Raw genomic sequence first — 23,827 nt, forward strand, 5'->3', positions numbered from 1 at the left:
CTTTCTGTCTGTCTATCTGTCTATCTATCTGTCTGTCTGTCTGTCTGTCTGTGGCAGCTACAGGATGGCTCTTTAGGGGGCGCTGTTTATTTTTTGTCAACTTCCGAAGTGGGAGGAAGTTCTTCAGGTGTTCTGTGGTGTCTGCTGTATCCTCAGTGTCCATCGCTTTCAAAACACTGTCCCATCCCATCTGCGTCGAGTGCCTGTGCTCTTCAGCATGAACCGAAAGAGAAACCACTGCTACGTGGAAACAGGGCCGTCCTCGGAGTCCCAGGCCGCCTTTATGGACAACGCGGGGTCCTTCAGCCGAGACGAGGAGGATTTCTCCGAGCTCGAGCCCGACGAGCAGCTGGTGTGCTCGGTGACCGAGATCACGGAGCACCTGGGCAGGAACATCACGGTGGTGCTGGAGTCCGCACTGTCCGAGATACGCAAGCTGGTCAGCGTCCGGATCAGAGTCCTGAAGATGGAGCTCCGCGAGAAAACCGACGAGATCGAGCTGCTCAAAGCCAAGCTGGAGTCCACGGAGAAGGACGGGAGGGGGTCTAGCTCCAGCAGCCTGGACTTCAGGAAAGCAGAGCATCAACCGGGCCAGAAACACGGCGCGGACCCGAAGAAAACCAAACCCGGGACGCCCGTGGTGAAGAAGGAGAACATCAACGCGATCTGCGACTATCTGATGAAGGATAAGAACCAGCGCGGTGCTGCTGAACTGGAGAGCGACCACAGCAACCAGGCCTTTGGGTCCGAGTCGCAGCCGCACGCGTCTCTGAGCCTGTGGACGGACAGCGGAGCCGCAGACACCGACACCGACGCTGACACGGACATCTTCAGCATGCTACCGTCTGCCAGCAAGCGCATGTACGACTATGAGTGGATTTCAGGAGTCGAGCTCAACTCTGCTGAGTTTAAAGGTACTGCTTAATCGTATAACCTAGAGTGTTGTAGACACGGACTGTAATATTCATGCATTTCTTTGCATGCATTACATAATGCATATTGTGTATTAGACGAATATAGCTGTTTAAAGTATACATGCACTGTAGCATGTATATAGTGTGCATGCCATGCATTGCAATATGTATATAGATGCATATTTTATTCTTGTATCGTGGTATACGTTTTCTTATTAGTATGTGTCTAGTTGATTATAGTATGCATGTGGTTGATTATAATATGCATGCACGGTGTCTTATATGTTTGCATATATTGTATAGTCTGCATGTGTTGTATATAGATGAATGCAGTTGTGTAAAATATGCATGTGTATAGTTTGAATGCTTTCTTTGTAGTATATATGTAGTTGTATATAGTATGCAGGTGATATGCATGCATTACATGCGTGTTTGTAGTATGCATTAATTAACGTATGTATAAATTTAATACATTACATTCATTAGAAAATATATAGATGCATATACTTCTAAAAATGATGCGCTCAGTGCAGTATTTGTTTATATAGCTGCATATAGCATTAATGTATCCTGGTATACATTTTTTTTTAGTATGTGTCTAGTTGATTATAGTATTCATGTGGTTGCATATAATATGCATGCACTTTGTCTTATATGTTTGCATATAGTGTTTATAGAATGCATTAATTGTCGTATGCATACATTTAATATCACATGCATTATAAAATATATAGATGCATATACTTCTAAAAATGATGCGCTCAGTGCAGTATGTTTTTATATAGCTGCATATAGCATTAATGTATCCTGGTATACATTTTCTTTTTAGTATGTGTCTAGTTGATTATAGTATTCATGTGGTTGCATATAATATGCATGCACTTTGTCTTATATGTTTGCATATAGTGTACAGTCTGCATGTGTTGTATATAGATAAATGCAGTTGTGTAAAATATGCATGTGTATAAATTTAATACTTTGTAGTTTATATGAAGTTGCATATAGTATGCATTTGATATGCAAGCATCACATGCATGTTTATAGAATGCATTAATTGACGTATGCATACATTTAATATCACATGCATTATAAAATATATAGATGCATAAACTTCTATAAAGGATGCACTCATTGCAGTATGTATATAGATGCATACAGCGTTAATGTATTGTGTACACATTTACATACAGCATACAATCTTAATATGTTTAATTGCATATTGTTTGCTTCTACTTGCCCATAGGATGCATGTATTGTGGTATTCATGCATACATGTTTTATGTTGCTGTTGTTGCTGCAATATGTTATGTAATATTTTCACATTTCACAAGTGCTTGTCAGATTTAAGCACACTATTTTTTTTTTGCCTTGCTTCAGTTATACATTTAATTTATCGTTATAATGACTGCTGCTAAAAAATCTGAATAACCCAGTTGCATTGATCCCGGTTCTCCTCTGCTTCTTTAGGTGATACTGAAACAAAATGTGAAGATGTTCCAACTGTGGATGACGAGGATGAAACCGAAGACTCTGAAGGAGGAAGAGGAAGTCTGAGGTCAGTGTCTGACCATTTCGCCCTGGACACTCAGGGCTCCCCGCAGGAAGACAGGAGCAGCCCGGTGGAGGACAGTATGGAGAGGATGGAGCCAGGTTTGTGTTTTTAAAGAAAGAGAATGTTTTGGTTTCAATGCGAAATTTGCGTGAATGCAGCTGGGAAGCATTATCTGTTGTGCACCTCTGACACCACTATTTAATTATTTTTCTATTTAAATATATATTAAAATGTAATTTATTCCTGTGATGGCAAGGCTGAATTTCCAGCATCTTTACTCCAGTCTCCAGTGACATATGATCCTTCAGAAATCATTCTAATACGCTGACTTGGTGCTCAAGAAATATTACAAATATAAAAAAAAATATTTTCTTAGAAAACATACTACATATTTTTCATAATTCTTTGATGAAACTAAAGTCAGATAGAGCAGCATTTATTTGAAATAGTAATTTATCATTTGAATGCATCCTTGCTAAATAAATAAAATCTAAAAACAATTATCCCTAAACATTTAAACTAGTGTGTATGTTAATCAGTCACAATGCATTGTATAAAAATATGAATTCAATGAACTTTATCTTTTGTCTTCTTTTTCACATAATTTTTTGGAAATATTCACTGACTGTTCCCTGTTTCCAGGTCAGCAGTTCTCCTCTCACACCTTCATCTGCCCCTTCTGTGGAACTCTTTGCCCTGACTCCTCTTTCCTGGAGGAGCACATCAAGCTCATGCATCACGGCGAGAGCACTCTGCAGTCGGCCCCGGGTGGTCCTTCCTCTCGTGGGGAGAGCGACTCGGGTGAGGCGGGCCGAGCTCTGGGAGGCACAGAAAGACCTGTTGGCCGGGGTGCACGGGAGAAGAAAGTGGAGGGTGGATATGAGTGTGGCGACTGCGGGCGTCATTTCAACTATCTGGGCAACCTGCGGCAGCACCAGCGCATCCACACCGGCGAGAAACCCTTCGTTTGCCCTGAGTGCGGAGAGCGTTTCCGGCACGCCGCGCGCCTGAAGAGCCACCGCCTCAGCCACAGCGGAGCCCAGAGCCCCTTCCCCTGCCCCCAGTGCGGAAAGGGCTTCCCAGTGCTGTCCGGACTGAAACGACACCAGCGTGTGCACACGGGAGAGAGTCCCTACGCTTGTCCCCAGTGCGGACGCAGATTTAAAGAGCTGGGCAACTTATACACACACATGCGCATTCACAGCGGCGCTACGCCCTACTCTTGCTACCAGTGTGGGCGGAGCTTCAGGCACCTGGGCACATATAAGAGTCATCGCTGTATGCCGGCTACCCAGTTAGCCAGTGGCCACAGTCCGGCATGGGCGCAGGAAGACAAGGTGCAAACTGGGTAACAGCCGCGAGACAAGTGTGTACAAAAAATGGTATGTTACTTTCTCGACTGCTGGTTCGGGATCCAAGTCCGAGAAAGGAGTTCGGCCGATGAGAGATTTGAGAGAGAGAGAGGTCGTTATGACTAAAAAACAACATCAGGTTTCATCATAAATATAAAGCTGTGTATGAATAAGGACATCTTTTTCATTCACAATAGTTAACGACATCTTTAACGGTAACTTGCTGCTTGTTAAAACATTTTGCAACCATTTCTTCCAGCGTCAAACATAGAAGGTGTTTGAGTGTCCATATACAGTATTTCAAGACTGCACTGATGTGTTTTAATTGTTCTTTTTTTTCTGACTTTTTTTCTACAAAGTGTTTCTGACTCTGTTTAGAAGCAGATAGCCGGGCCCCAGGGCCAGATTAACAGTGAAATATGCCTTATAAAAAACTAATTCAACAATAGCGAGTCTTGTAAGTTAAATAATTATACATTAATCATGATTCAACATGACATTCCCTCTTCCATCTGTAATTTGTCAAATATGCAAATCAAACTGACTTCAAAAACTTGACATGACATTGATTGGATGTAACGTGAACGTCAAAAAATATAATGGCATCATATACATTAAAGCAATGTCAGTGTGCGATTAATTTACTGTTTTTACCCAATTACCAATGAAAGAAACTGCCATCCAAACTGAGTTTATAATGATGTTACAGCATCTTGATCAAGTCTTGACTAATATTTGATGTCCGATTGATATCAAGGTGCCAGCTGGGAAAGAATACCTTGGCATGCATCCAAACCAAATCAAGTCTGATCATAAATGCCTGAGAAAATTTATGAGATAAAACAAGGAATATTATTTGATACATTTGCAAGTTACATTCTAATCGCTAAGTGTTATTAGGGTTGCCGAGCATACGACTAATGTAATCCATTTTTTATATAATTGAAAGTTGGTTCAAAATCATGATCAACTGCACTGCAATGTTACATTTCATCCCTGTAGTATCGTTTTGAGCGTGAGTGCTGCCATCGTGTGGAGGACTTATGTCACTGCACCACCGGGACAGTCAGCGTATGTGTGTGTTTTCAGTTTAAATATGTGATCGCACTATTAACACCTTATTTATTTATATCAGTGAATTTGTTTATATATGTCTGCCTGTATTTTAACATCTTAGAAGTTTGGAAAAATATACCCGGGGGGGGGGGGAATGGATTTAGAAAAGATGTGTCATTCAGAAATGGACCTGGACGCACTTGATGGGAATGACTGTATGAAGTTAATTATGTGTTGGAAATACAAGCAATCCATCAGATTTATTTTAAGACTTTCTCATAGCAGTGATCTTGAAATAGCTTGAATATTACAGATTAAATAGCACAAAAAAAGGTACAATTTGTCATGTCTCGGTAATAACTTTGAATGATCTGTACGAGGCGAACTGTACTGAAAAAAACTGAACTGTCACTAATAAATACTCTTAGGATATGATTCAAGTTGTTTATGTATTTGTAAGTAAGCGGTTGTTGACATCCTAACATGCTACTGAAGCACATTAAATATAACACTTGTGTACGAAAGGATGTGCTTGATTTTTAAACAGCTGTGGAGTGCTCTTGACAGGTTGATTGCTGGACATTTCTCCTGTAAATGTCTCTCAGATATGCATGGGAAAACGTTGTTGTGAGATTTAAGAGAGGGGAACGTATATGTCAGGAGAGACTGCGAGAAAGAACAACATCCAGCCACAGGAACTATTTTTCTCTATTAGAGGGTGACAAGTCTCCGTCAGTAATCACGACGCCTTAATAACACACTGCCAGCTGAACTTGTCATTTCTCCAGGAGATTGCAGGGCAAGACTCTTTTCCAGGAAAACACTTTGAGGAAAAGCAACACATACTCACATGGATGTAGCAAAAGTTGGCAACACAAAATCAATTTTTGATTATAGATGAAATTTGAGTAATACATAGTGATAAAAATAAATCTACACTAAACGTTGAGCAATTAACAAATGGTTTGTATTTATTTAAGAGTATACATGTCAAAGGTATACATATATACTGTAGTTTTTCATAAGTTTAAGTTAAAAATCCATCGCGTAAAGATCAGAAAAATAAAGAAAAGTGAATGCATAATAATAATAACTTCTTCAAAAGCCATTTGGAGTTGACTTACCTAAGGACAAATATATATATATATATATATATATATATATATATCAAAAGAAAAATATAAATATCATAGTCAAATTTATATAAAATGTATGCATTAATTAGTGTATATAATATACAAATAAAGCTGAAAAGGGTTACAAAAGTTTGTTTTTCTAAACCGTATATTTAAAATATTTCATTCAAAGGAAATTTACATAAAATATTTATTTAAAAAGCATTATCCATTTCTGTTACCTTTTTTTTAACCATTCTTTCTCATTATGCACCTGTGATGATTTATAGAACACCTTTTTATTTTTATTATTTTTTGTTTTGTTTTATGATTGCAAACAAAAAAGCAATTAAAAAAAAAAAAAATAATAATATAGTTTTTAGATCATGAGTAACAAATTCAAGTGTGTCCAAACTTAGTTGCATGAGATTGCTATAAAAAGAATGCAACCATTCATTCTGAAGACTCATTAAATATTTGCAATGAAACTGCCAGTACGTTTTCATTATTTGAGGCAATAAGCATTAAGCAATTCCTGGCCACTAGCGGCTTTGCAGACACAATGTAAACACCTGGGCTCTTGTTCTGGAGCTGCAGGCGATTTATGAAGAGGGGCTAATTTTATCCATCACATAAGAGCACATGTGTGGGGTGTTCGCTAGACACAATGGGTGAGCAGCCAAATTCATTAATGAATGCTAAACAAAACCTCACTTACCTGCTGCCGCTTTCCAGCACTGAGTCTGTGAGGGATGGAATGGGAACAACTACATAAAGGGGGTTTTCAAACTGAGTAACTCCAGGTTATCTTCTTTTAAACAAAAATAAACCAAGGATGAAGCAACATTTCACATTTGTAATTTTGAAAGTGTGGACCTATACAGTTTCACAATGATAGTGACTGTGTATCATGCCGCGTATTGATAGTGACTGTGTATCATGCCGCGTATTGATAAAACCATGTCTGCATTTGTGATTGAAGAAACGACAGACAACAAGCGCTACTCTACAATGCACAAAACTCGCATTTGAATCATCAGAGGCAAATCCTTTAAATATAAAACATTATTAATAGGCTGTGAGTCAGAAGCGCCAGACTGTCCTTTGCCCCACTTTCCAGAAACAGCCTTTGAGCACAGACTCTTCAAGGGTCAGGAAACAGTCCTCCATAAGATGTGCTGCACACATCTGAATATTTGGGTTGAACTGTTCTGGAACTAAACCAATGATTTCTAGTTGTGTCCTCTTTTGGAAGACCAAACAAAGTAGTTTCACGGCAGCAATGAATAAGACAGAAATATTACTTATTGGACCAAAAAATAATAGTGAACACAATCTCTTGGATTAAAATTTGCAAGACGGATGTACTGTTACTTTCACTTCAGTCAAAAATCTGTGTGTTATATTAGACCGAGACTTGATTGTTTAGCTCCTGCATACCTAACTATTCTACTACCACAAAACGCTGGACTTTTGGTAGTTTCTAGGATAGCAAAGTCCGCTAAAGTAGGTAGAGTTTTTTTGTATTTGGCTCCCAAACTCTGGAATAGCCTTCCTGATAATGTTCGGGGTTCTGACACACTCTCTCTGTTTAAATCTGGATTAAATCTGCTAATTATGTCTCTTTATTTGTTTCTCTGCCACCATGGGATGTAATCTAGGATTTAGACAAGCTTCAGTCTGGATCCAGAGCACCTGAGAAGAGATGCGAACCCTGAAACAACATGCAGAACTACCGAATTTTGCTATAAGTTGAACTGCAACTTATTATACTATGGGGCCGTTGAATGCTTGAATCTGATTGGCTGACGAATGTTCTGAGGTGTGCAATTATTTTCCGGGAAACGCACGGCGAAGGTAGTTCCAGGCAGCTCTCTTAACCGCATAGCAGTTCCATATCTGCAAAGTTAACTGTAATAATGCTCATGCAGTTTGCACGAAAATGTGTTGTCAGCGCTGCCCTGACGATTTTACAAGTTAGCCTATTTAGTGTAGCAACTTAAAGGCTACACATGACATTTCTCACTAGTGAGGTAATAACACGCTGTTTAGAGACACAGAGGTTCACACAAGCTCTCTCTCTCTCTTTCTCTGTGTGTCTCTGTCTCTCTCGCTCTCTTTCTAAAAACTTCATTAATAACTGCATCATCTGTTTGACTACGTCTTTAATAGATTTTCCGTACATTTCTGCTTTATGTACATTAACTGACAGTCACCACTGATCAGCTACTATTAAATACATTGTAGAAACTATCATGGAAAGCGCTATACAGATAAACTTGAATAGAAAGATCTGGACAGAGAAAGTCAAAAGTCAGAACCTGAATATGTAACAACCTTGCTCATCTTTAAACGTTTGGATTTCTGACGTATCATGTGACCTTGTTCAAAAGTGTACACACATTTAGACACCTAATTGTTGTAGTGTAACCTTGCTGTTTGTGAAGGTTCTGATTTGTCTTGGTGAAGAGAATGTTTTGTGCACATGCATTTCAACCCTTTTTACCTGAGTGCATGAATTACTGGATTGCTGTGCTTCCATTCAGTATTGAATTTTCACCTACACACTGCCACAAGCATTACACAATGACAGGACCAAGATCAATTTAAAGCGTCACTGCTCTATGCACTGATGTCGGTACGAATGCTTGCACATCAGCGCTCCCATGGTTCAGCTACATGGACATATTAAGCTAAAAATACACCATAACATCTACAGTATCCCTTTTTGCACAGGAAATGTTCATGTCTGTTAAAAACCATAATTTTCTGCACCTGACTGCAGTTACACTCTATTAACAGATACTAGATCCTCAGGTGCATCAACATGTCACATTGGCAGAGCAATCATTTAAGGCTGCTTTCTAGCCTTCATAACTGTTCAATTCATTTGATAGAATCCACTGGAATTGTCGGGGTATGAATACAATAAACCAGACCATAAATGTTAGGCTTGGTTGATTTCACACACTGGGAATGAAGGCCTTTTCTTTATGCCATTTTCAGAGTTAGATGATGAATATTGAAGTGTTTATCTGAAATTAGTAATAAAATCCAACCAACCAACTCAAATGCAAAAGACAGAATTGTTTTTCTGAAATGGCAATTCAATTATACACACTGCATTCATTCAACTGAAGGGAGTTGATGCATACAAACTAGAATAGATTTGGGAGAAAACAATAAGTGTGGTTCCACTGGTTTCCAGTACAAATCTAATCTTTAAAGGCACAATTAAGACATGAAATGTCATCTATAAAAATCTGCTCTTTTTACAAAATATGCCTGAGATAGTAGTTTTAACCATACTACATTGCATGCAATGCATCTTTGGTAGCAGAAGTAGACAGAATCATTAATACTTGGTATTTTCATGCATTTCTGGGAAGTCTGAAAGGTTACCGCTGAGCATAATCTAATGTATTTGCTTTTAATATTTCAGTAAGCCACAAACACTCATTGTGTTCTTTGAGAACAGCTCTGATAATGCCATAAGCCTTAAGACTAGACATTAACCTAGGAAAAAATGTGCTAAGACTCATATTGTGAATTAATGATGAATTATATCTATTTATTAAAAAAACATCACTTCATTAGCTATAACAATGCGCCTCATTAAACCTGTACCTGATATTAGCTATTCATTTTAATGAAATATCACATTGCTTGCCATCCTTTTAAAATTATCTAAAAGGTTTGAGTAGATGAAATGTCTTACATAATTATTCAGCACTTCTCTGTAAATTCAGACCATTTATTGTCAGTAGGAAGTTAATTAGTTTTTTTCTGTCCCTACTTTTCATTTAAACACAAAATTATACAAGTGAAAGAATCAACGCTTTAAAAGAGATGAAATGTATAACTTGCAAAGTTCCCTTCTTGGAAGATCAGGCATATGTGCTTAAGTAAAACTAAAATTTTATTTAAATGCTTTTATTTAAATGCTTAATATTTTGTACAAAATGCAAGTAAGTTACATTAAGATACACATTATTTTTTTAGGTTATGATATATAAAATGATATTATGATTCACTAAATATATTCCATGAAAACATCAATGCCATCATGACACCAAACGTATGCAGATGCAGCCTATTTTTATTTATTTATTGATTATCATGTTTATTACTGTATAGTTAAAAAAATATGAGAAGTTAGAAATTGCCACATAAGAATTTCGAATAATTTTTGTTTGTTTTCACTATCATACAACCATTTCTTTACCGATTTTTATGTTTGCTGCTGTGAGAGTGAACATGCAAATGAAAAAAGAGAAAAAACAACTGGCACCCAAGACCAATGTCATAATTTTTGACAGAACAAATACACTTTCCCAAGTTCAATATCCAACTGTCCACAGCTGTCCACTTTCATTTTCTTGATCCATACTGTTACATCCTGTAGACAACCAAAAGAACACCTACGAAAGTCATTTATTAAAGGATAGTTTGAGTTTTAACATGCCTAGGCACAATATGCTTCAGGTGAAGGCAGGTGATCAATAAATCAAACTGGAGAGGAATACACAGCATCCACGGCAGAAATACCTTCTGGGCTGAAGTCTGAGCGCATGAGGCCAAAGAAATGAGAGCTGTTTGTCCTGAAAATAAAATATTTTGTGTATGTAATGAAACGGAAAGATTAGAGGAAGGATAGAGAGAGGGAGAGAGAGAACAGACGGGGGGGTTGAGAATAAATACAAATAATCAAGTGACAATACGAACAATAATTTATATATAGATATATATAGATATATATATATACACATATACACCAGATTTCCTTCAAAAACAGTACACAATGCTTCTTGATTGCACCAAATCATTTCAAAAGTTGACGTATCTTCCATAGTTTTATAAAACTTGAAATCAATCAACACCTTTCCCTTTACTCAATTCTGTTTTTCCTACTGATATAAATTGCAAATTTACCTTCACCCAAAATGAAATTCAGTAAGTGAACCTCATGTCACGTCTGTACTTAAAACTATACATAAACCTACTTTACTATAAAAATATGATCACATTGCCCCTATTTTACAGTCTCTTCACTGGCTATCTGTTACAAAATATTATTACTTACCTACAAGGCCCTTAATGTTTATTTTTTATTAGATGTCCAACTTTCCCACACCTGAAACACTTTGTTCTTGCAGTTGTGACAGAGATAACATGCTCAAAGGCATCAACATGAAACTTAAGTGACAGGTCTAACTCCACATCATCTACTGAACTACCATGTAGACAAAGCACCTAAAGGAGACTATATGTTTAAAAAGAGGGGATTCGGTAATTATCAGCGACACCAGTTTTCCATAACGGGACAGAGCCTGAGTATCAACACTCATGAACGGGGGAACATTCGATAAAGTAACTCTCTTAGATGGACAGGAATAAACTCGACGCCAACAGTAACTCCATGCTCAACAACATTTGCTTTGTCAATAGTGTCAAGAAAAATTACAGCTGTGTTATTCACTCTAAAGGCAGACATAATAGACTCAAGCCACATAGTCTCAGCCTCAGACGTTTAGCCAACGGTCCGTTTATGGCACACAAAAGTGGAAACACTTCAGGGGTTTCAAAGTCATCATCGGATTGGTTGAATTATACACGATTCCAGGAGATGTGTGTGACGCATTAACACACGACAGCATAATGCAAGCTCAGATTCACACTTGGAGCCTACATACCTCCCTGATAAACATGCAGTACGTGGCCCAAAAGTAAAGCAGGAACAACAGCTCCAAGAACCCATCACTAGAGAAAGCAAGAGCAAGAAAACAGAAAGAAAAAGATCACTCACAGAGAGCCACCCGCACAAGCACCACTCCGTTCACTCGCCCTCAACAATCACACCGGTAGTGAGAGAGAGAGAGAGAGAGAGAGAGAGAACATCAGCACACAAGCATTGGAATCAAGCAGAATATGTGAAGGCAGCACAAGAACGAGGGAGAGAGAGACGTGTGGAGACAGAGAGAGACTGAGTGATAGCGGGTTGGCAGGTGGACGGATGAAAGCACTGGAGACCAGAAGATGCTTCAGCTTTGTCAGTGTTTCCAGCATCATGAGGACGATACAGAGCAACCTGCAAAAACAGACTTACATATCAGCAGCTTCTTTCTGATTTAAATCAAGCAGAACTCTACTCATCTGGATCACATAAGGTAAAAAATACAGCATCTTTACACTACATACACTTTAAATTGAAATGCAGATTGTTGAGTTATTGTAAACTAAAAGTATAAACAATTTAGCATTTTTTTTTTTATTTCATTCAAAGACTTTCAGGTTTTGTGAGGGATATATATATATATATATATATATATATATATATATATATATATATATATATATATATATATATATATATATATATATATATATATATATATATATATATATATATATATATATATACACACACATATATGAATGATTCTGATTTAATGTCTATGGACTATGGAGAAATATACTGTCCACAGATATAAAATCATTCATAAATGTTATTTCTTTCACACATAACAAGCCCTCAAAGTCTTTGAATTATATCATAGAACATGATGTTTTAGGTCTGTAACTGTGTGTGAAGAGGGGGGGGGGGGGGAGAGCAGTCATTCATTCAAAGGCATACATAAATACATAAAAGAAACAAAACACGATCTAAAAAAAAAATAATTAAAAAAAAAAAAAAAAAAAAAATATATATATATATATATATATATATATATATATATATATATATATATATATATATATATTACTGTTATTATTATTGAGCATAATATTTCATAAATGAGGGACTCATCAGAAATGTAGCCTCATAAATGTGTAACATTATATATATATATATATATATATATATATATATATATATATAAATACATACATATAAATATACACACACATACATATAACCTTACTACTAATATTATTAAAGTGGCCATTATAGCCATATTAGTGACTCACTGGTTGCATGTCAAAAAAGCGTAAGTAACTGGCTTGCACATCACCGAATCACTGCTGTAGTTTTCACCAGAGTGTTGTTATAAGTGGAAAGTCTCTTTCATATGTCATTCTCAGCTATTATAGGACAGGTGATACAGCTGACCTCATGGAAAGATACTTGCAGGATTTGAAGGAAATTATATATTTACCATACCTACAAATATAAGTAGAGCCATACCTTCTAAATATGAAGACTTTTTCAAAGACTGAATAATCTCAAAGCTATAAAGACAGAGAGATTATCTGATATTGTTCACTACTCAGTCACATAAATCAGTATTTCATTCAATTTATCACAACCTCAGAAATTATGAACAAGATAAAAACTTTATTCTTTATTTTAAAAACACTTGTCTAATTTATTTTTTGCATATAATAATAGCAGACTTAACATTATCTGAGCTCATTTTACATGGCTGGAAGTTCAGTAACAGAATAAAATGTTAGTGTATTTGAAGACTGAATAATAAATATCTGTTGCTGCTTAAAGGAAGCATGCAGAGCAGAAATGTACCCCAGGAGGTCTGGATTTAACCTGATTAACTGAAAGTCTCATTACACTGACTAACTGTATACAGACACTGGCAGGCTCACACTGACCTCTAGTAGAAAATATCATTTAAAACAAACTGACAAAAAGCTATTGATTAGCTAAATATGGTAAAAACGAAAATCTGTTGTGTCTGTAAAAACTCAACAGATAGATTAAATCAGACTCGGACAACTTAACACAAGCAGAGAGAAGGAAGCAGCCCGGTGAAGTATCGCATCTATTTATCTGCTGTCCTGTCTCCATGAGTCACATTAATCGTCTGCTCCAAGGACAACCTGATTAAACATGAGTACAACAGTACAGAGCCAGCAGAAAGGAAAGTTATAAAGCCTTTTGGACCAATATGTTAAGTTCTCTTTGGACAGTTATCGAAATTGTTATACATTTATGAGGTTACAATTTCAACAGTCCCTTATTTATAAGATATAACTGAATATATTTTATATAAAGATGAATAGGATTGAAAAATGATAAATCATGCTTAATAATAACATTAATAACATTATATATATATATATATATATATATATATATATATATATATATATATATATATATATATATATATATATATATATATATATATACATATTGAAAATTAATAATACAGGAAATAGAACTGAAAATATGCATAATAATAATAATGATAATAAATATGATTCTATTTACAGTAACTGTGTGTGTGAACACAAAATAAATAAATTATGATTATTACAACAATAATAGCCACTGTATTACTACTATTACTGCTACTATTATTTAGATAGATAGATAGATAGATAGATAGATAGATAGATAGATAGATAGATAGATAGATAGATAGATAGATAGATAGATAGATAGATAGATCTTTTGTAATACAGTGCAGACCTCAGGTTATTGCCACAAGGTGGAGTCTGTGTGTTTGCTAGGAAGTTCTCTCAAAAAACGCTGTTTAAATGCACATCAGAATGTGGTTTCATCGATCAAGTTCACATTCATTTTCTCTTGTAGCGGCACAATCACTAAATAAAATACCCTCCCTCCCTCCCACAGCCAGTACAAGAGTAGAGTGTTGTGAGGCACTGTACAGAGACGTGACATGCGTACAGATGGAGAGACGAGCTGGTTTAATATCCCCTGCTGCAGCTCGTGTTTTCAGACTGATTCTGCGATGGTCAAGTGGAGCTGCCCAAACAAGCGACACAGGAACACGTGACAGACATTGCTCTCTTTCTGCCGCTGGTAGCAATGTGTGCCACAAATTACCCCCCCAAAAACTGTTTTATTATGGTAATAAGAAGTAGGAAAGTTACGACCTATGCTTTATTACAGGTGTTTGGAAATTGCATTAAGATTTAAAAAGACAGAAAGTAACAGCTTAACACCACAACACATGACCTCAGAGATGAAATGAAGAAACAACAGTATTTTACCAAAAGGAAAAATCTCATCAGGAAAATGTTGGCTTCAAGCATCATTATAAATATGCACATGAAAAATCATGTGTTAATGTTTTTACAAGCAATCCATTTTTCTCACAAAACAGATTTAAAATCTTATAGATTTATATAGAGACATATGAGCCTATAGGGCCAAGAATGTCATACACTCTCAGAGGAAAAAAAGGTACAAAAGTAGTGACTGAGGTGGTATCTTTTCAAAAGTAGAATTTTTGTACCTTATTTGGGGAACATATTAGTGCTACCCCAGCAATAGCTTTGTACCTTTTTTTTCTGAGAGTAAAAATTGATGAAGGGCTCTTTTGGCTTCCACCAGTAAACACTCACTGAGCAGCTCATCTTATCACATAGAAACCATCCAAAACATGATAATAACCTTACAGAAACACCATAGTAACCACCCACAACACTAGTATACTGTAAACACTGATAAGTTCACAGAACTCAAAAAATATTTTGTAACAGATTACACAAAAACATTTAAGTGATGTTTTTAAATGTTTTAAGTTTACATAAACTTAAAAATTTTAATTCCAGTTGCCTTAAATTATCTCAGAGTTATCTTAAATAATTATATTTCTGAACTTATAATTAGGGAGTAATTCACTCATAATTTTATCTATTTTTCAACTCCTATAATGTGGGAAATACGCTCAAAATTAGGCTTTTGCTGTCCATCCTCAGTCTAACCACAGGCTCTACTCTTCACCACAACGGTAACACTACAAGTCCAACATAACATAAACCTTTGTAAAATCTAATATAACACAACATTTATGTATTAACTTATGTCCCTCTATGTTAATCTTGTGTAAAAACACACAAAATAACACTTAATTTCTAAATTTATTTTCCTTGTTTTCTGATGCAAAGCATGCTGGGAACTAGAAAACACAATCATTTTAAGTTCACCTCACTACAACAAATTTTTGAGTTAACAGAACTTGTTTAAATTAAGTCCAATGAACTTTCGTTATTATTTGAGTGCAATTAACTAAATTCATTTGATTAATTTCACTGTTCGGTTTTACAGACTTAAGTCACATTTCCTTCAGAAAACTGTGCAAATCACTGCAACAGAGTGTGGAAATGTTGATTTAGATTACCACAATGTAAAAAATAAAAGGCACATTGATGCACTTATATTGTAAAAGGTCTTTACAGTACATTACATTGTAACAAATAACTAACAATAATGACAAAATAACAACAAAAGTTTAAATGAAGTTATGTAACATGAGTCTTAGGACTGTAGCCACAAATAAGGTCTTTTTGAAGAATGTTGGTAACCACACAGTTGCCAGTAGCCATTAACTTCCATAGTATTATTATTTTATTTTTCCATTCTGTGGATGCCAATGGTTTCCAGCAACTATCTGATTACCAAAATTCTTCAAAATACCCTCTTTTTTGAGTTCAACAGGTGAAAGAAAAGCATACAGGTTTGTAACAGCTTGAGGGTAAATTATAACAAAAATTTAAATTTTTTTGGTTAAACTGTGCCTTTAAGAAACACCAAAATAACTGCAGATCCTAGCGGACATTGCTACTAAAGTAATATCTGTATTTAGTGTGTGCATGAGCGAGCAGATAAAGCAAGGCAGGCTCATACTCAGTCGCCACAGAAACTTGCTTTGATTATAATGATAATGATGACCAGATGATGTCCTTTTCAACATAATGGATCTGTAGGCTGTTGTTGAGTGAGCTGCATTCGAAGACCACTATGCACACACACTCACACACTCACACACACAGACGGTGTTACAAAGCATGCTGAGTTGGATTAACGGGAGCCTATCCAGTCACATTACATGATGTGAAGGTTTGAAGCGCTGTCTTTGTTTATTGCCCTTTTAGTATACAATGACACACACAGAGATGCCAGAAAAGCATGTTATTGTCCTTTTACCACGATTTTAAAGGGTAGTCTGTCATATCTACATACTACAGCCAAATGCTTTTGTGTTAAACAGATGCTGTTAGTTCAGTAAAAGGTGCTAAAAGCATCAGTCACATTTATCAAAAATGCGTTTTGTACTTTGTTTTATCCAGACTTCAGCATTAATGTTTATTACATTCCTATTAATGCTTCAACTAACGTCACAGTCTTGTAAAACATGGTGCATTTGTGGGAGGGTGACAAAAATATGATGCATTTGCAAATTAGGCTTTACAAATATTAATTGCGACAACAACCCTTGACACCAATCTGCTTCGTTTGCTGTAATTTTCATTTTGTATTCACAACAAAATCTAATTTTATACAGACTGTTTTGCAAATTAGCCTTGCTTTCATGTTCAATGTGTACAAGATTAAAAAAATTAGCTGATTTTCAATGCATTTATACAACTCTTATTATTTTTCTTAAAGATGACAATCTTTAAGCATCCTCAAGTATGTGTTGATTACTAATACATATTTTGTGAAGGCAGTGTGATTGCTTTTAAAAAAAAAACTCTAATATTCAGGACATAGCATGAAAATCTAAAGGCTAGTATCTCTATATATGGAGCTGGGTAGATTACTTACAAATCGTAATCCGTTACTGTTTCCAAATTACATGACAAACATTGTAGTTAGTAACATGATCTACCATGAAAATGCAAATGTGATGATGTTTTTAAATTTCAAATAAAAATATATTAGGTGAAAGATGATCAGATGACAAAAAAGTTATTTTTGTGCATTTTAATGTTAACCTACGGGGTGATAGTTCAAATAAAAATGGTAATCGGTGAAAAGTGTTCACCATTGATTATTGAAAATGATTGCTATTGTGTTAATAATATGTAAATCAAGTAATCCATAAAAAAACAACTGTAGTCTGATTACGAGTATTTTAAAATGTTATTACCGTAAAAGTACTTAATTTTTTACATAAACCAAATTACATGTAATCAGTTACTACACAGCTCTGTATCTATGTACAGTATATCACAAAAATGGTAGCTCTAAATGTGTTTCTAGGGGGAAAACATTGATATGAAAATCACATTTCTAAAACCTTTGCACTGTTAAACTAGATTTATGCAGGATTCCTCCTGTTCATCTTCTCAGAAATCCTTATTTGTCATTGAACAGTTACACCCAATTCTCACGAACCTCTTCTTCCGGCCACGTTACTAACTTGTGCCACTATTTGAGACATTACTGTGACCTGAGAGAGAGAGAGCTGGAGGAAAATGTCAGAGAACAGTGATGGAGCGTTCCTCTCCACTGTGAGCTCATTCTCACTTATTCTCTTTCCCTCTTTCTCACTCCCTTGATCTTCATCTCTGTCTTTCATCATGAGCTCCTCCAGCATGTCTTATCTCACTCTCGGTTGTATGTGTGAGTCGGTCCACCTGTGACCTGCTCCTCTTTCACAATCCTTTCTTTTTTTTATCTCACTGTGTTCTGTGCTCCTGCTGGTTCTCATTTTTGTGTATCTGTTCAAGGTCTTTTCCCCCTGTCACTATTTTCTCTTCTCTTTCACTCGCTTTACTTTCCTTTTCGACCGTTCTTTCATTCTCCTCGCGTTTTAGTATCATCCTCATTTCTATTCCATCCCATGCTTCTTTAAACCTTCTCATTGCTTCTCTTATATGAGCAGAAGAGCACATCAGAAGAAATGTCCATTGCGTCATGAAAAGCCTTTGCTTTGGCATCAGCAGGAGTCCTTATGAAGATTACAGCAGTGAATGCACTATTTACCGGGTGAGAGGGTTTTGAAATGCTTTGTAGATAATGTAATTTCCCTTTCTCCGCCATTTGATACAACAAGGTTAAGTATGCATCATTAAAGCACAGAACCTTTATGTAGTACGTGCTAAACTGATTATATTTATATAAGAACTATTCCACTGTAAACAGGGAGCATGCTATGATGAAAAATATATGAAATAAGCTTTTTGGAGTCCTTTAACTTTAAAGCATCCACAAAATGCAGATTGCAAGCAGCATCACAGTAACAAACATGGAAAAATGATGCAAAATGAGTAAAACATTCAGTTTAGCTACAAAGCAGCTCTAGAAGATAATAGTGTCATTATTTGGCTCAAGTACTGTAGTTCAATGTTGAATCAATTCAGTTTAATAACAGTGTCAATGTCCCATAGTTCATTTCAAAGGCAACTCTACAGAAGACAACAGTGTCATTATCCAGCTCAGATTAAATTCTGATTCAATTTAGTATCAATTTTATGTTTTTTTGATCAATTTTTTTTATTTAACAATCAAAAGCAAAAAATAAAATATTGAAAGCAGAGAATCAGGGGATTATTTATTTGAGGAAATTAACTGGGTGGTAATTTTCATAAAAGAAAATACATTTGGGCTATAAATACAAGTACAATTTGGAACCATTTTGGTTTAAAATGGCTTTAAAAAGTCCCCATGAAAAATACACCATAGAGATTGTTATTAGCAATAACACAACTTGGCACTTGGACTTATCTCGTTTTATCAAAATGTTCGATTTTTATCTCTCTCTGCTTGAAACTGTAAAACTGAATGGCAGGGGAGAAAAGCAGCTTTATTTATAATCTGGGCTCCTGTGGTTAAAATTCTGCTCACAGTATTGTTTTCCTCAGCATTAGCTGTTTTATACATTGCTGGACCAAACACAAAGCCATTTGTATTCCAGCCATTCGTGTTATTAGCTTACCAGATTTGTGCTTAATATTGCATTTGCCTTTTGGATGATCGGGGGCACTAGCTGCCCAGCTTGAGCTGTGAGGGGGTTCAGGGGTTAGTGTTTTCTGTCCTCTCCTTTTCATTACTTTCTCATTTAGTTGGCATGACCATGGTCAAGCCCTACAGCAGGATGTTTGCTCTTTGTGAGCAAACAGATTGAAGTCAAAGGTGTCTCTGCGTCTTCATGTCTTCTAATTGAAGAGGGGGATGGCTGAGAGAGCGTTCGGGACACACTCGCTCATACTCATGCATCCACAATGACATGGATGACAAATATATCTCACTTCTAATCTCTGAATCCATTTTATGTCCAGGGCAAATAGATATTCAGACACACACACACTCACACAGGGAAGAATAGTTGTCTCAAAATATTTTTCTCAATTAGTAATTTCACCTTTTCCATTAAAAATGCTTAAATATTATTTAAATAAGTTAAATGACTGTAAATGACTAATTATTTACTGCAAATTGGAAATAATTCTGGCAAGTGATTATTTTAATCACAAACTGCAAATTCTTTATCTAAAGGTAAAAAAGGGTAAAAAATTACAATTTCTTATAAATCTGTCATTATCACCAAATCTTGGGTTCAATATTTTTATGCATCTTGGTTTTTGAATGAAAATAAAAGCATTATTTGTGGATAATTTAAGCAATATATACTCAAAATGTTAGATTCATAAGCTAATTTTTATGGAGCCAATGATTAATCAGTCCCAAAAACAACAACAAAACCTGTGTTCATTTAAAGAAAACTAATTAATAAAATGCCACAAGTGTAACAAGCTTTTTAGAAAACCCTTCAGCTCTAATTTTTTGGGGAAAAAATCTCCAGTCCCAAATGAATCACATGAGGGTTAAAGATGATGAGATATTTGAACTTTTATTTTGCAGCAGAAGCAACAATCAGACACCACTTCAACCTTATGATTGCCATCAGTGCCTTTAACTAACATGTTTTATTTATTTTATAGATCTTAACAACACCTGGAACAAAGGAATACCAGCGAAACAAAGCAAACTAAATATATTACACCTAAACTCCTCTAGCCATCTCTTTTTTTATGGTACGATGGAACGGCTTCAACTCCAGGTGAACTAATCTTGATTTAACAATATGCTGTGGATCACGTTCTCCACTGGGAGGATCTTCTTGCGGGCAAGAGCACATGGAGAGTAACGTAGTAATACTTTGATTCACAGACTCAATTTCTTTTTAATGAGCTGGAATGCCTTCTCTCTGCCAAGAATGAGAAGTTTAATGATGCTCAGTGAGCCATGCCCTTCAACACCTGCACAGTCTCAGAGAAGAGCACGAATCGAAGAGTAATGCTCATACTTAGAATTCTGCAGATGCAACATTTTTGCCTTCGGATTCCAATTTTTCTGCTTATTATCTCGAAGTTCTAAAGGAACTGGGATCCCTTAGAAGATGGAGATGAGACCCATATGAAGCTGTTGGTTTGGTGCAGAAAAATTTTAAGGACAATTGAAGGTTGTAGAAAAACAAGACTTGTGACCGTTTGAAAATGTCTAACTTTAAAGCAACATTAAGACATTGAGTGACTTTTGGAAATCACATATAGAAAAACCCAATTTGGGTGCAAAACATCAAAAAATACAAATCAACACAACTAAAAAATGGCAGAGCTTGCTGGATACAATGGCAGTGAGAACTTTATGTTCTCAACCGGTCTGCCTTTCAACTCTACTGGCGACTATGAGTATTACGAACCCGAACCCGATGCCAGCAAGATCATCATCCCCTCCATCTATGCACTGGTGTGCTGTGTTGGCGTTACGGGAAACGCCATGGTCATCTACGTCATCCTCAAGTACGCCAAGATGAAGACAGCCACCAACATCTACATTCTCAATCTCGCCATTGCGGATGAACTCTTCATGTTGAGCGTCCCCTTCCTGGCGACCTCAGCTGCGGTGCATCACTGGCCGTTTGGCTCGCTCATGTGTCGTTTGGTTCTCAGCGTGGACGGCATCAACATGTTCACAAGCATCTTCTGCCTGACCGTGCTGAGTGTGGACCGCTACATTGCAGTGGTGCACCCAATCAAAGCGGCTCGCTACCGTCGCCCGACCGTCGCCAAAGTTGTCAATGTTTGCGTGTGGGGACTTTCGCTGCTTGTAATTCTGCCCATCATCATCTTTGCGGACACGGTTCCGGCTCAGGACGGAGGAGTGGACTGCAACTTTCTATGGCCAGAGTCCTCGTGGTCAGAAGCGTTTGTGGTCTACACGTTCCTACTTGGTTTCCTGCTCCCTGTGGCTGCCATCTGTCTGTGCTACTGCTTGATTGTAGTACGCATGCGAGCGGTGGGTCTAAAAGCAGGCTGGCTGCAGCGGCGGCGATCTGAAAAGAAGATCACACGCATGGTGCTGCTGGTGGTGGCCGTTTTTGTGCTCTGCTGGATGCCGTTTTATATTGTGCAGCTGATTAGTGTATTCCGCAAGCCGCCGGACCCCATGGTGACTCAGCTATTTGTCATTCTAAGCTACGCCAACAGTGGCGCCAACCCCATTCTCTACGGATTTGTGTCGGACAACTTCCGCCGCTCGTTTCAGCGCATCATTTGTTTCCGCTGGCTGGAGAACGGACTGGATGCTGAGCAGGTGGACTACTGTGCAGTGGCCCTGCGGCGTCAGACCACATGTGGCCCACCAGACTTTCCAAAGGAGTGCTTGGCCTCTGACATGGTGTTTCGTAATGGAACCTGTACCTCCCGAACAACCACTCTGTAAGAGGGTTTTCAGTAAGAGTGTTATAGATTAAAGGGATAGTTGACTCAAAAATGAAAATCGTTATTTACTTTCCTAACCTGTACTAACAGTATTGGTTATCAATGATGTTTATTTTTGGGTGAACTGCCCCTTAATCATATCATTCATTGAGACATGAAGTCCAGACCAGTTTACCTATCAGTAAGCCCCTCCCCTCAAACGCAGATGAGCCAATGGCAGTCAAGTATCAGTTGCACGTGGACTGGAACTCGGACACCTTTAGATTTCAGCGTTATAGAGAAACATTGGAAGATTCAGATATTTCATTGGTTTGATGGTGTTTATGCTGTAAAAATGGAAAAACAATGTGCCTGGTGTACTTGTTACAGATAGGCAATAGGATTTATTTGATTAAATTTCCTAAACCCAAACAAAACAGAACAAAAGTGTCCCTAAGCATTCTCCCCCAATCCCAATGAATATGAAAACGTACATTTTCTGGTTGCCATACTGTCATTAAGTTACAATTTTCATCTGCTTAAGCAGAATGATTATGCCATCTTGTGCTTCAGCAAGGTATCTCTGAAAGACTCACTAACGTTAAAAGTTAGTGAGTCAGTTCTAATGTACAAGCATAAATAGTGAAATGTTTTCACGTCATGTTCATTTAAATTTCACTAATGTGACTGCAACTTAATAATAAGAAAAAGGGCGCCAAAGGTCAGAAAGGTCAGAATATTTGGTGATCAGCATGAAGTCATTAGAGAATAAGGATATGTTTTGTCTCAGTTTGCCTTAAAATACTACAGAATTTCCACCAAGATTGGCCAGCAAGACATCATAATGAACAACCAATAGACCCCATACTGTTCAGTGTGTGATCGTTATGTTATAATGTTAATTGTAGATAATTGTAGATTAATGTTTATATGAAACATATGTTGAAATGGTTACACGATTGGTTTGTGGATTCTGTGTACTTCTGAATGCACAATATCATCATGACAAAATACTCCATTTGTTCTTGCTTATGTTTTTGAGTCAAATGATTTGTCAGTCAGTGTCAGTGCCCAAATTTGACTTAGTTTACCCTGCTTTGAAACTGTGTTGTGGGTCCAAATTGCTGGTATTTTAAAGTAAATACAATAAAAGTTGATTGAACCTGGTCAGGCGTCTGCTATTTGTCTGGAGCTGTGCTATTGCATCACATGGTGAAGAATTATTTTAGCTGCAGCTGCATGATGAACAAGGTGCTCGCTGGAATCGTAATTAAATTCACTTGAACTGGACACAGACAGACACTTAAGTTTCAGACAGGAGGAAGCTAGTCTGCTAGCTTTCAAGCCATGGACTAAAACCACTGTTATCTGTGCTTGTTGCATCATTCTCAATCACTTTGAGACTCTCCATCTGCTCAA

The 23,827-nt window shown here is 36.8% G+C and overlaps 2 protein-coding genes across 3 annotated transcripts; both read left to right on the forward strand.

The window, feature by feature from the left end:
- The first annotated feature begins 98 nt into the window (after positions 1 to 98).
- On the forward strand, positions 99 to 5,398 carry LOC127962625 (zinc finger protein 16-like). Its single transcript, XM_052562248.1, has 3 exons — positions 99 to 914; positions 2,382 to 2,564; positions 3,109 to 5,398. Exons 1-3 carry the CDS (start codon positions 218 to 220, stop codon positions 3,816 to 3,818), a joined length of 1,590 nt encoding a protein of 529 aa, XP_052418208.1. The 5' UTR covers positions 99 to 217; the 3' UTR covers positions 3,819 to 5,398.
- A 5,855-nt stretch (positions 5,399 to 11,253) lies between these two features.
- Positions 11,254 to 23,568, forward strand: sstr1b (somatostatin receptor 1b). 2 transcript variants are annotated; one of them, XM_052560501.1, is made up of 2 exons: positions 11,254 to 12,156; positions 20,648 to 23,568. In XM_052560501.1, exon 2 carries the CDS (start codon positions 21,315 to 21,317, stop codon positions 22,428 to 22,430), a length of 1,116 nt encoding a protein of 371 aa, XP_052416461.1. In that variant the 5' UTR covers positions 11,254 to 12,156; positions 20,648 to 21,314; the 3' UTR covers positions 22,431 to 23,568. The 2 variants fall into 2 exon arrangements, with proteins under 2 accessions (XP_052416461.1, XP_052416462.1); XM_052560502.1 differs by lacking the exon at positions 11,254 to 12,156 and adding an exon at positions 17,883 to 18,692.
- Positions 23,569 to 23,827: the final 259 nt, after the last annotated feature.

Source organism: Carassius gibelio, chromosome B7 (assembly GCF_023724105.1).
Source record: "Carassius gibelio isolate Cgi1373 ecotype wild population from Czech Republic chromosome B7, carGib1.2-hapl.c, whole genome shotgun sequence".
NCBI classification, from domain to species: Eukaryota; Metazoa; Chordata; class Actinopteri; order Cypriniformes; family Cyprinidae; genus Carassius; species Carassius gibelio.

What these genes read in the sequence shown, in the direction of transcription:
- LOC127962625 (XM_052562248.1), top strand. Translation starts at nt 218, where the DNA reads ATGAACCGAAAGAGAAACCACTGCTACGTGGAAACAGGGCCGTCCTCG. An exon ending in CAACTCTGCTGAGTTTAAAG is followed by an intron (nt 915 to 2,381) that starts GTACTGCTTAAT and finishes CTGCTTCTTTAG; the next exon opens with GTGATACTGAAACAAAATGT. An exon ending in TATGGAGAGGATGGAGCCAG is followed by an intron (nt 2,565 to 3,108) that starts GTTTGTGTTTTT and finishes CCCTGTTTCCAG; the next exon opens with GTCAGCAGTTCTCCTCTCAC.
- sstr1b (XM_052560501.1), top strand. Translation starts at nt 21,315, where the DNA reads ATGGCAGAGCTTGCTGGATACAATGGCAGTGAGAACTTTATGTTCTCA.